This window comes from Parasteatoda tepidariorum, chromosome 2 (assembly GCF_043381705.1).
Source record: "Parasteatoda tepidariorum isolate YZ-2023 chromosome 2, CAS_Ptep_4.0, whole genome shotgun sequence".
Classification (NCBI taxonomy): Eukaryota; Metazoa; Arthropoda; class Arachnida; order Araneae; family Theridiidae; genus Parasteatoda; species Parasteatoda tepidariorum.
Genome location: NC_092205.1, coordinates 8,606,128 through 8,620,439, shown reverse-complemented (window position 1 = coordinate 8,620,439; position 14,312 = coordinate 8,606,128). Strand labels below are relative to the sequence as shown.

The 14,312-nt window shown below is 29.6% G+C and overlaps 1 protein-coding gene across 12 annotated transcripts in view; it reads right to left on the bottom strand.

The window, feature by feature from the left end:
- The window catches only part of LOC107456393 (focal adhesion protein tensin), a 348,273-nt gene extending 335,557 nt beyond the window's left edge, over nucleotides 1–12,716 (bottom strand). For 8 of the 12 annotated variants that reach the window (XM_043039849.2, XM_043039850.2, XM_043039862.2 and 5 more), the window contains exon 1: nucleotides 12,272–12,622. In XM_043039849.2, coding sequence (XP_042895783.1) covers nucleotides 12,272–12,328 — 57 coding nt within the window. In that variant the 5' untranslated portion in view covers nucleotides 12,329–12,622. Of the gene's footprint in view, nucleotides 1–12,271 lie in introns of all 12 variants that reach the window. The other 4 variants (XM_071177109.1, XM_043039855.2, XM_043039853.2 and 1 more) reach the window with 3 other exon arrangements.
- Nucleotides 12,717–14,312: the final 1,596 nt, after the last annotated feature.

The window sequence follows — 14,312 nt, the reverse complement described above, 5'->3', positions numbered from 1 at the left end:
ATTATTTACAATTAGTGGTTTAGTTTGAGGGGAACAATAATTTATTTTTTTGGGTGGTTAGCTAACTTTCAAAATCTTTTTTAGTGGGGATTATATTCTCTACAGCCAAGTTCATTCTATGTTCAACTCAAAATGTACGTAAAAAGAGGATCACATTTATAGTCAGTGGATTGATTGAACTGAAACGCTAGTTTTGTTGGCCGGGATAGCCTGTTTGGCTGGTCGCTGGACTTACGTTCGTGAGAACGGGAGTCCGAATCCAGCCGGCTGAAGACTCTCTGTGTAGTAAATGGTGACTGGTGCACTTTGAATCTGTCGGGTCACAAAGTCCACCATGTTCCCATAACAAATTATACCTCTGGGGGTAACATCGCGACATAAAACAAAGCCTCAATTAGTTAAATATTACGAACTAATTAAATATTGCAAATTATTTTATTTTTATTCCTATTTTGTCTTCCATTTTGTCAGTTTTTGATTGAATCACTGACTACAGAAAGATTCCAGCATGTTAGCAGGGCACTGTGTCCCCGTAAGAAGTACTGACATGTTTATTTTTGAAATTTTCGTTTGGTTTTCATTTAAGCTCTCTCATATTTGTTTAAATTGTGTACCAAAGACAATGTTGGTTTTATGTTGCGTTTTTTTTTTTTTTTTTTTTTNTTTTTTTTTTTTTTTTTTTTTTTTTTTTTTTTTTTTTTTCATTTTGACTTATTGTATTTAAATGTTGGTCTTCGTTTTTTGTTTAATTCTATTTTTTGCAGTTTTAATAAATTAAGTAAATATTCATAAATTAATCAAATAAAATCTTAAAATTAATTAAATATGATTTTTAAATTAATTATTATATAAGAATTTATTTGAAGTCTCCGGTTCATATTTTTCAATGCTTTTATTTCATATTCTTTTATGTTTATGAACTTCAAAAATTTTTTAAGACAAATATTTAAACCGATATGATAATGATGCAAAAATAATACTTTTTAAAATCTTATTAATGTTTTTTAAAAAAAAGATTACTTATTATAATAAAATATTTCAACATTTTTGTAAATATTTTTAAGTTATCATTAGATTAATGCCCTGAGAATATTATGAATCTATGCAATACAATCATAGGAGATATAAAATTTAAAAAAAAATAATTTTTTTTTACTCATTTCTTATTGGTTCTAAAGTAATTTTTTTTAAAAAAATAATATCTACTAAGATTTGCATAAATGTTTAATTGCATTAATTTGAGCTCTGCCTGAATCAAATCTGTCGTTAAATCATTTAATTTTTAGGAGCCGCAGTTTTGCATTGTGATCTTAGTGGGGCATTTTTTAAAATATTTTTTCCAATGTTAATTTTGTCATTTGAAAATAATGTTGTATAAAACATTTCTAACAGTGAATTTAATTGAGATAGATCAGATATAGCTAAGTAATCAGATATAGCTAAGAATTATTTTTAATTAAAAATTTTATTTATTTATTTATTTATTNCGTAATTGTTGCAGTTCATTTGCGTCGCACTAGAGCTGCACAATGGGCTATTGGCGACGGTCTGGGAAAAGGAAACATCCCTGAGGATGATCCGAAGACATGCTATCACAATTTTGAGTCTTTGCAAAGAGGATGGCACCCCCGCTTCGGTAGCCCGACGACCTGCACGTGAAGTAGAACACTTTACGGTAGTTTAGCGAGGACCAATACCGCATGCACATCGTCGGTCCCTAAGCAGACTAATCCAAGTGGTCACCCACCCGCACACTGACCGCAGCCAGTGATGCTTGACTTCGGTGATATGCTGGGAACCGTGTCTTAACTATCAGTCCACTGCGGCACTTTAATATAATTAAAGTTCATAATTGACTGAGGTCATAATTTATAAAGTCATGAATTAATATTTAACCGAGGGAATAACAATTACCATATCGAAAACTTAATTAATCACTACTGAGGAAGATGGGACAATAAACATCAAAACTTGTTAATTTGCCGGAGAAAAAACAGAGAGAGAGAGAGAGGTCATTTTTACCAGCATCTTGCATCTAAAGTATGATTTAGTGTAGTAAGAAATACTAAAAAAAAAAAGAATAATTAAAAGTTGCTCATTATTTTAATTTTGCGTTTTGGACAAAAATAGGATGGAGATTTACACTAAATCTACAATTTTTGATAAATGATTAATTAGTTTAGTTCTCGTGTTATAAATTAACATTACTCTAATCCACATAGCTAATCATCATTTGAACAAGGGATATGACTGCATTATTTAATTGAGCTTCTCATTGTTTATAAAATAATGACCTTTTATTTATCTTCGAGTTATTTGTGAAATAATGAGTATGGTCAAAAATATGAGTCCTTTTTTTAATATGATAGATTGTGAAGTAAACGTGGCATGCAATAAACGTAGCGATTCTAAAGTGGATAACAAAGCGTTTTATGCATATATGCATTTGCTAATTACGCGATGCGCCTTTTTCTTTAGCTCGATGTCAAAAATAATAATTAATGGAGTAAAGACATTATTTTAAGAAGCATATTGTTTACGCATACTTAATGACAAGTCTTGACACAAGAGGGCGTTGCATTAAATGGTCAATGAGGATTTAGTAATGTCATCATCTTATTGAATCTGACAAGATTAAATAATTGCAGGGACTGAGTAAATAAATGTTGTGAGTAAATAATTGTAGTCATTTTCTTTTATTTATTCGATGGAGCTTGATTAAATTACATGATTAAATTAGATTATAAGAAGAAGAAATAGAAAGAAAGAAAAACTATATTTCTCAAGTGTTGGCTAAATGAAGAAAATTATTTTTTTTTAGTTAATTTTGNGTGAGTAAATAATTGTAGTCTTTTTCTTTTATTTATTCGATGGAGCTTGATTGAATTACATGATTAAATTAGATTATAAGAAGAAGAAATAGAAAGAAAGAAAAACTATACTTCTCAAGTTGGCTAAATGAAGAAAATTATTATTTTTAGTTAATTTTGTAAAAAGAAAAAAGTAGGCACATCACTTTTAACCGATAAAAGGGGGAGGGGGGTATTTTCAGTGGTGATAGAACAATATCTAGGATGTGATGCGCCTTAAATTTCTTTGTCATATGTTTGAAAACGAAAGAAAGAAGAAAAGAATGATTAATTTTTTAATTTACTTGAAGAGTACTGTTTTTATAATGCTTATTATTTTCTTTTCAGCTTTATGTATTAGATTGCTTACGCCAAAAAAATTTCGAAATTTAAGTATACCATTACTTGTCGTTATTATATTTTGCATACACGATTTAGAAAACAATTTGAACTTAGTATATTGGAATCACTCAGAAAACATAATTAGAAATTTAAGCTCTTTAGCTAGATTGGAAAGTGGTAGAAATTTCGATTGGCAGACCACATACTGAGGAGCAAGCAGTAAGTGAGAAATATACGAGAGACCTACTAGAAGAAAGAAGCACGGATCGATTTAGTAATCCGACGTACTGAGCATAAACTGCGCAGTGGATGAAAAATAAGAAAAATGTCTCTACGTTTGGGCTGCGACTAAGCTGCGCAATGGTGGTAAATACGAAAGATGTCATTGCGTTTGGACTGCTAAAGGATCAAATGTCTTGTTTATGGTAACCAGTGCTGAGGCCTACACTCTTCTATTTTATTTTATTTTATAACCGTGGTTGAACAGCCGACCCAATTTTTGGGTTTACGACTACTAATGTTCTTCGTCGCCTTGTAATTTTGAACCTAATCCAGAAGACAAGGGAACTCCTGGAACAAGTATTGGGAGAAATGTGCCTTCGTGGAGGACTTTTTGATGGAACTAACCCACCTTTGCGTTACATGGAGAGGATAACCACGGAAACCTCCCACTGTTAGTCTGACGGCAAGAGGACTCTAATCAATGATCCGTCTACCACTGAAGATATTTTACGTCAGTACAGTGGTCGATGCCACCCGGATGCGGAATGCGACCAGACATCACTGGGATTCGAACCCGGTTCTCCTCATTGGAAGGCGAGCGCTCTATTCCCTGAGACATCACGGCTTTTCTAGGTGGTATGCGACAGACTCCCATACTTTTGCATTAGAATGCGCACATCACCTTTGCGCACCCTAACGCAAAAGTATAGGAATTCGCTATCCGTATGCCTCGATCTTACCGCTTGCCTAGTCAGTGTGTCCGATTCTATGGTGATTTAAATCTTGCTTGTTATGATCGAGAAAAAGGTACTGTACAATACTTCCAGAAAAGATTTATTAGTAGAAATTTTAATTGACGATAAAATGACAATAAATTTCATCACATGACTCCACACGCACAAACATGAAAACGTGAGAAAACGTATTAGGCACAAGATTGCACCACAAACCTTTCTGATAATTGTCTTTAAGGATAATTCCATTAATTTATGGTAATATTGGTTACCAATGTGAACCTTTAAAGGACAAAAACAAATAAATAAATGCATAAATCAATAATAAGTAGCGAAAGAGTATAAAGCTGTTTTGTCGCATAAATAACGAGTTTTAACGAGAAAAAAAACTGTATTTTTATAACTATTAAGAGCTTGTAACAGTTATTCATATCTGTTTGGTCAATCCTCAGTTAGCTCCCTGTTTGCTAATTATGCAACTGGAGCAAAATAAATATTTGTGAATTATTGTGATCTAATTTTTAGTATGCGAATTTTGAATTGTTTAAGCTTATAAAATCTGTAAAAATTTAAAATTTTTTGCCGATTTTAACAGTTTTCATGTGCAGTAAAAAATACTCAACAAATTAACGCTTTTTTTTAAAAAATTTAATTGCATTTTAGTATTTAAAATATTTGACCGTTTTCGAGTCTAACCAAAGCACTCGAATTATGTCTACCCTAAAATATATAAATAAATTTTAGGGTAGATATAATTGTCATCTGAATGAAGTATTGATTACGATAGTTGTTTTCGAGGAATCGAGTGAAATCAATCGCAAATCGATAAGACTAATAGTTTAGAAGTTATCAAGTTTTTAAGTAAAAACAATATAAATTTTGACTTATACCTACTGTTGGAAAACCGACACATGTTTGATTTATAATTCACGCCTATTTTATTGAACTGAAATGAAATGAAAAGGTAAATAGAAAAATTTAACAGAAGTGAAAAAAAAATGATTAGATCTTTGAAACAAGGAAATATTTTTATTTTTTATTTTATAATTTTTTTTTCTTAATGGGATACTTGCAAGTGACATACGTATGACGTTTGATCCTCTGCAAAAAGAATGGCTCCCCTGCCTTGGTAGTCCGACGACCTGCGCGCGAAGTCGAGCACTTTACGGTAGATCAGGAGGACCGATACCGCGTTTCCTCTGTCCCTACGCAGGCTGATCAAAGTGGTCACCCACCCGCTTACTGACCGCAGCCAGCAATGCTTGACTTCAGTGTTCTACTGGGAACTGTGTCCTTACGCGGTGGCATTTTCTTAAGTTTGCAACTGTTCTTTCCATTCTATTTCGAATAAGCCAAGCCTGTCAAGTATAAATTCTCTTAAGTGGCATTCTAAATTTTTTCAGAAAAAAATTCTTTCACAAAGATTTCACTTCTTATGCTATATATTTCTTACTTTACCCAAAACCAGGTACGAAGCGTCATAGAACATAAGCAAACTAATTAACACGGCATCATCCTATTAATATACGAATAGTAGACGATGAGATCATTGGTCACATATCTGGGTATCAGTGATCGTCTTCTCCTCGAGTTGCAAAAACTCAATTCTCTTTATTCGTAAATAGTATATGAGATGGTCAATAAATATTTTCTTTTTTTTTTCCTAAATTTTCACGCAGTTTATAAACACTTATCTAACTTATGAACTATTAATCCTATTTTATTTTATATTTTACATCCGTCGTTGAACAGCCGACCTAATTTTGGGTTTACGACTAGTAATTTTCTACTCTGTAGCCTTGTCATTTTGAACCAATCCAGAAGACAAGTAAACTCCTGGATCAGTACCCCCAGAGGTATTGATTTGTTATGGGAACATGGAGGACTTTGCGACTCGACAGAGTTAACGTGCATCAGTCACCATTTACTACACGGGGAGTCTTCGGCTGGTGGAGATCGAACCCACGAACTCTTGGACATGGGCCCAGTGCCCTACCATCCAGGCTATCCCAACCAAACTTTTAATCCAATTGATTTTGTTTTAGTCTCATTCGATAAGACTTAAAAAATGCATAGGGCATATTTCACTTACCTAGCATTGCTACATGCGTAAATAAGCATGTACAGGACAATATGTATACTATCTCATTTGCAAACCTTGATAACTTCTTAACTAGTAGTCCCATCGAATTGAGTGACATTTAATTCAATTCAGCGTTGAAAATATATATATAATAATAATAAATAAAAAAAAACTCACTAGACACAATACTTTATTTGTCTAGGCAGCAATACTTTTTACCCTTCTCCTCCAATCACACTAACCCTCCGAAATGGAGTAATAATTGTGTCCCTACATCCTTAAATCATGTTCATATCATGTATAATACCCATGCTTTATATCATGTATAGTTTTATGCTTTTATCACAAAGAACATAATTTTTTCGCTTAGCCATCCCACTCTTATTTATTTCCTTTAGCGAAAAAACTTTCGATAAGCGTATTTTTTCTGTAAATCACGTATTAAAATCATGGTCAGCAAAATTTGATTATAATTCAAGATAGTTAAAAAAAAATCCTTATGTATTTAAAAAACAAATTAATTGAAATACTATAACTTTATGAATGTTTTAAAAAGTGATAAAGTTATAACATCTGCATTTTTTTCTATTTTCTGCTTTCTTTCTATTTTAAATTTTATGTGATAAGAAAATAAGAAAATATTTTGATCTGATATCAAATGATTAAATAGTTTTCCGAGAAATGTTTCTGCAAAACTACACAATTTTTATGAAAGAAATAATTACTGAACTTAATGTTTTCTTTCAGAAATATGGAATCTATTTGATAAAATGTATATCCATGTGGATAAAATGTCATCTAGGTTATATAAGTTGTCTAGAAAATAAGAAAAAATCATCTAGGTAAAAATGACAGAAAAATATTTGATAAGACCCAAATCTGTCTTAAAGCATTGTAATCTAACACCTGACAAAGAAACCAGCTTCCGCCAACTGCTATAGCGAAAAGTAATTTTATCAATGATCAGAATCATCTGCGTTGTTGCCACAGACAAAAACAATAAAAAAAAATTGCGTATGAAACGAAGAAAAAAAAATTTACTCGAAATTAAAGATTCATACCGGTAGCTCGCCAATGTGGCATGACTTGATGAAAGACGATCTTTCTATTCCATAGTAATTGACGTTCTTTACCTTTAGATTTGAAAAAGGGCGACGACGCAAACGATAATTCTGAACTTGATAATAATGTCAAGGATGAAATGAAGTGAAGAATCGGGACGTGCTGAGGTGAAAAGAATTGAAAAATATCCGAACTCTGAAATATATCACACGAAACGACCATTGCTTTTTGCACCTGTTGTGATTTTTGGCTCAGACTTTTTTTTTTCCTGTTCTTTATTGTGATGTGATTGACGTTTAATACAGACACCAGAAAAAAAAAGTTCATTGTTGAATAAACGCATGAATAGTTCGAATTTTGTATATTTCAAGACATACTTAATAATGTGTGATCTTTTGAAAACATTGCATAGATTGTGGATTTTTTAATCGTGAAATAGGGCAGCCGTTTAAGAAGGCTATAATCTTAACTTACTTTTGCTAATATCGAACATATTTTAAATATAAAAATATCGCAAATTTTAAAATTATTTTAAGTATTAAATTTTAAATAGTTTAATCGATTTATAACTTTTATTCCATTATAATTTTATTAACACGCAATTTTAAATTAAGCATATAGTTTGCTGGTAGTAACAGCTACTTATTCTTGTGTGATTTACAACAAATTACAAACATATAAGCAAAATTATTTATATTTTTAGGTTAATTATTGTTATATTACCCTAATCGAATTGCAATTTTAGTAAAATTACTTTCTTAAAAATTAAAATGCATAAAAAAATTATATTTTTATTTCTGTGCGACTCCTTGATTTACCTTATGAGTTTTTATTCATTAACTAATTCTAAAATTTACAGAAAAAAAGATGCGTGAAAAAAAAACTAAGTTCGAACAAAGTAAATTTAAATTTTTTTTACCATTTAATAAATTAATAAAGTGGGTTATAAAGAAAGTTTAATTTAAATTTAAAAAGCCTCTACCCTGGCATCCGAATTCAATCATCAGAGGGGTGTGGATAGAAGGAAAAAATGTTAAATATGTTTTTAATCACCTTTATTTCCTTTTTACAAACAACATACGTGCTATCTGCTTCATTCAGCAGAACCCTTTAGGTTGTAAATTCACGTCTTCATTTTTTTTAAATCAAAATTCTTGAACATATGTAAACCATCAAAACATTTTGTATCAATAGAAAAACTTGTAGCAAAGTGACATGAAATAAACAAAACAAAATTAGTTTTCAATGCGGATTTAAATTTGAACATTCGCATGAATTATTCTGAAAAAAGTGCTCAAAGACTTATTTTGTAAATTTAATAAAGTAAAATAACGTATCTAAGGAAAAGTTTTTAAAGAAAAAAAGTATTTAATAAAGTAAAATTGTTCAATTAACTGCTTATTGTATGTTCTAACATGAATCAAGTAGTAATGTACTGTAGTAATATTTATCGCATGTCTTATACTCAAACTTATCTTCTATCGTACGCATGTCCTGCGATAAATTATTATGTGTGTAGGACAACACTATGCAAAAAGTAAAGGTAAACAAATTTACTCAGTTTTGACATTTGTTTATGCTTATGTTAAAAATGTATGTAAGAAATTTGGAATTTGTAACTTTGCCTTGAATTTGTAAACACGAATATCACAACCCCGAAATGCTCTAGAGATTTTTTTTCCCCTTTTGTTTTCAAACGATGTTTTTTGTTTTATAATATCTTTCATTAGCTTAACCTTATTATGTAATGGCATTTAAATTTAGTCAACACCTCCTGGAAGAGAGAAGGCTTCCGCTCGGATCAATTTAATAGTATGACGTAAAGAACAAACTGAGCAGTAGGGGTTAATTAAAAACATGTCACAACGCTCGGACTTCTGAAGATGCTCGGATTTTTTGCTTATGCTAACCAAGTGCGACGACTTTCTCTCTTTTAAGAAGTGTTGGTTTAGTGCAGTGTAGCCGATTCATACACTTATACAATTAAATACCGACACTTATCCAATTTAACTCTACAATCTCCTCAATTTTTGTCTGAAAATATTTTCAAAATAAATGTGACAATGCGAGGATGTTGGCGATAAACGTTGGCGAGATATGCATTCATTCTAAATGTAACAACTTGCTCACCACACGATTTCTGTAAAAGTGTTTTTCCAACAATAATACATTTTTGAGAAGGAAAACTATTTTAAAGTATAGACTTCACAATAGTGTCAACACTTTTTTTATTATTTTTCTTTAGAGAATTTAATTTATTTGAGGTTACGCACGATTTTCTGTTATATTTGGGATGCTGTTCAGAATTTTTTTCTTTCAGAAAATCATTTTCTGAGAGATATTGCTTATGATTATAATTTTTATATCCGTTTTCTCATTAATGAACATATTATTAATAAATAGAATTGATAAACAGAATCATGTGCTCAAAATATTAAAGTTCTATGAATTAGGTTGTGTATGAAAAAAGCCTCATATTTACGAGCTTGTCACGCCAGGTGGTCTCTTTATAAATCATCAGCTGAAGTTATACAGCAACTAATTAGGCTAAAGTTACAGTTCAAAGACTACTTCCATAAGACGAGTTACTGTTTACATTACGAATAATATCAATCAAATTAAATTTATTTAGTTAATTAATTGCATTAATATGAATTTTCATTTCGAAAACACACGAAGGAAGAACAAATTATAAAAGTTGACAAAATAAAATAAAAAATTTATTTATTATTTTTATTTTTTATGATTACACATACGCAATACGCTTTAGATGCTTTGAAATCAGCATGTATCACAACGTATATTTGAGAAATATTTAACTGAAATAATTATTATTTGGTGCTGCAATAAAATTTTTTACGTGATTTTCAATTAGTATATATTAGTTTTAATTGATATCTGAAGAACAAACTTACTTTTTTGAATCATCAATATTTTAATCAAAATTTTAAATCAAAAGCAATTTTATCAATATTTTAAATCGAAATTTCGACTTATTTTTCTAAAGTAATAATGACCTACACACGCAATTGAAAAATAGCGTTCTTTTCCTGTTTTGTAAATTTTGCATTTTCGAATGAATTTTGCAGTTAAATACACAATTATAATCATCATTATAATCCTTTGAGTTAATCACTTTATTATTTGTTTTATTTTATGTTATTTTATTTATTTATTTTTGCAAAATGAGCTGTTTAAGTAAGTTTGTTACAGTTGAAACATTTTTATTCTTAAAAGTACCCGGGGAAAAATTGAAAAGTTTTTTTTTTCTCTTCTGTTATTATCTTTTCATATGCTAAAGATGTTTAGATGGAAAAATACAAAACTTGTAGCGGTTTATAGAAATATTTTGTGGCTGTGATATAACTTCATTTTATTACTTTTCAGATATGCATGATTGCCAGCTTTTGGTTTCAATACACCTATCATGAGTAATCTCCAACATTATCTTATTTATGCTCCTATATTCAGGAAAGAAAAAAAATAAATATATGAGTGATCCTCTGCTTATCTTATAAGCAACTGATCTTTAGATGTATGTATTCTACAAACAGTGTGTATCAGTGTTTCTCTTTTGTCATTTTTTTTTCGGCACGCTTTTAAATTTAATTTTTTATCTAACACTTTTATAATTTTAGTATAATAAATTAAAGGGCTTTACGTAGAGGATAAGCTATATTTTCATTTTAATCAGAAAAAGTTTTTTAATAGCATTTTTGGATTAAAACACCAGGATTTCCAGGCAGGCAGAGAGATATTTCGGTGCATTGTATTTTCATTTAGCGGAAATTTTCGTAAGCTTGTGGAGTTTCCATCTTGAAATAATACTAAATTACAGTTTAAAGTGAACATTTTTAAGCATAACCCTATATTGTCACAAAGCTGTTAAATTTACCATGTGTACAAATACAGTGTGCAAAATAAAAAAAGGGACAACTTAAATAATTTATGATCTAATGATCAGATTTTCACTTACCATGGTTGAAATTTTAATTGTTTGAAGGTTATGTATTAAATATGCTAAGTATATGATGTACTAAATTAAGAAATTAAAATAAAAAAAGAACGTACTTTCTTTGAATAAATATAACTTTTTTTTTTGTTGTTGTTGGTGATGGATTGGAATTTTTGACCCTAAAATTGTAAGGAGGGAACTGAAATAATATTAAAACTGTATTGCGCAATAATTCAGTGTTTATTAAGATCATAAAATATAAAATTTCGATAATGACATTATTGAGTACAATATAATCCAGTATCCTAATTGAAGAAAATAGTAGAAAAACGGCAAATTTTACGGGAAATTTTACTCGATTTTACTTTTATTCAGTATCGAAATAAGATAGGAAAAAAAATCTAATTGATGAGTTGCAAAAAATAGTTTTAAACAAAAGTTTAAAAGAAGTTTTAAAATGATTTAACATTTCTTTATTTCACTTATTTATTTATTTTGCTAAATTTTTTAATCCAAAAAATAACAAATATTTGCTACGGAGTGGGATTATCTTATGTCTTATTGGATGAAATACAAAATATGTTGAAATGTTTAATTTATGCTGTTAATTTTTCAAACAACGTGCACTTTAAGAAACATCAATCACCTCAAATCTCTTGAAAATGCATCATATGTAAGATTTAGTTCAATGAAAATTAGTTTCTAGAAGTTTAGTTTGATTAAAATGAAACTAAACATGTAGTTATCCTGCACTATTCCTTATATAATACTTTAAACTACCCGGTAGTTTATGTTTAGCTGGCTTTGAAGTGTTTTTAGAATGCAAAACTGACTTGAATTGTGTAACTATGTAAATAAAAACTATTTGAAACTTTATTTTTTATTCACACAGGAATATCACATTTAAATAAGATAAGCAATGCTTAACTCGTCGAGTTTTGAGAAGGGTTTCAAAATTCAAAAAAACAAACAAACAGTATGATTGTTTAGGGATTAAAATAGTAAATAAATTAAATGGACTTACATGAATGAAAGCTCGTCGAGTCCCTTTTGGGCTTAAACACCAACACAACGCAAGCATTTTCTCAAAATCCTTGGGAAAAGCTTAACAAGATTTACATCCAACTAGCAACACTCTTTTTAACCCACTAATTAGCATATCCATTCGTAGTATTTTTCCCCGCAGATTTCATTCATAAAACACTTGACTTATCACAAAGAAACACACTTTTATATTCCAAGCAAATTGAATTTTTTCCTTTGATCAAAGAACAGACAAGAATTAATTTCCCCAAAACGTTCAAAATATCTAAAAGAAACTATTTTGCCGAGAAGTGTTGAAAACACAACCGCGCGAGAATAATTCCAGTTTTCTTTTTCAATCTTAGCGCTCTTTTCATCTTAGAAGAAGAGCTTTTTACCGATATCAGAAATTTTTTCCTCTTATTTTTCTCACCCTTCTCGCCAAGAACTAGCCAAAGTGGATGTGTAGTCAAGTCACCCATTGAAGTGCTAAAGTTCTTGTTTCACCTCTGCTCTTCATAAATCAACAGTTATATGATCTTCGTGATTGATATTAATAGAAGTGGCGTTCTATTTTGGAAAACTATAATTTTCATTTTTTTTCTACTTCTGTACAGTTTATTGAGACAGGAGTTCGATTCGTTATAAAAATACATGACAATATAAACAGTATAAACATGATTTCAATTTGCATATTTTAGATAATCCCTTTGTATCATTCGCGAAAATCTGATTATTAGAGCAAAAATTATTCAGAGGGACATCTTTTTTTTTTTGCTCACTGTACATTAGTTAGAAAAACTACTGTATATGTTTAATATTTAAAATCTTAAGTAACAATATACATGTGAGTTAAATCTCTAAATGGATTGTGATAAGAGATTTACAAAAAATCTGATAAAAACCAAAGATTTCTGACCAAATCTTCTTCAATGACTCGACAGCCCTAGGTGTGTCCTGGCTTTCCCCAAAAGTGTTTTCCAAATATTTTTATAGTTGGCGACTACTTTCCAGTTTTTAACTCTTAACAATACTGCGAATCTTCTGAGTTTTGATTCTGTTATTCATCGAGAAAGCATCAATGTACAATTTTTTTTATTTTTACTTTCTATAATTTATCTAAAGCTTATCTTAGAGTACTGAATTTTTTTACAGGAATTTGACATTATCTAAACTCAAACACTTTTGTACAATATCCCAAAATACTATTATAATTTAATGTTCTTTAGAGACAAAATTTGAAAAGAGAGAAAGAAAGAAACACTAGGTCATGTTGATGACTTAAAATAACTTTTAACAGAGCGTCAGATATGCTCTTTTTAAAAGCATATGACTCGAAGAAATTGAAAAAAAAATTTAAATTATAAAATTTTTTAATTTTTTTGGAATTTTATAAAAAAAATATTGTATTTCGACCAACAACATTAAAAAAGAATACTCAAATGTAAATATGAGTTTAAGCATACTTTATTCAAAGCCTTTACAAAGTTTTAACTTAATAGGTTTATTAGAAAGTGAAAAAACTTGAATTGCGAAAAATTGATTTAAAAGCAATATTTTGACTGAATAATTTCAAACAACATAAGTGAGTTCGAAAGACGATTTTAATTTAAAAAATGGGTAGGTTATTGTCCGTTTTCAGTAAATGAATTTCAGTATTTTTTCCGTAGCTTCAGAATTTTTTTGAGTATTATATTATACTTGGTGTCAAATTTCTCAGAATAAAATAGGTTATAACAAATATTTTTCTCCAATCGAAAATTTTGTTTAGAAATATCACTTAGAACTGTTAACGTAAATCCTCTTAAAAGGGCCAATTCTGAAAGTTGACACACAAAGTTCATATTTTTTTAACAATAAGCACATACTTTTTTAATTCATTTTTCGTGAGGGTTTAATTTTTTTTTAAGGTTGAAAATATTTCTCTGATATAAAATGAGGACTGAAAAGCAATATGTTTATATGAATAAACAATTTTCGAAAAATAATTTAGGTGGAAATTCTCATAAAAATAATATAAGGAACATACATTAAAGAAAATG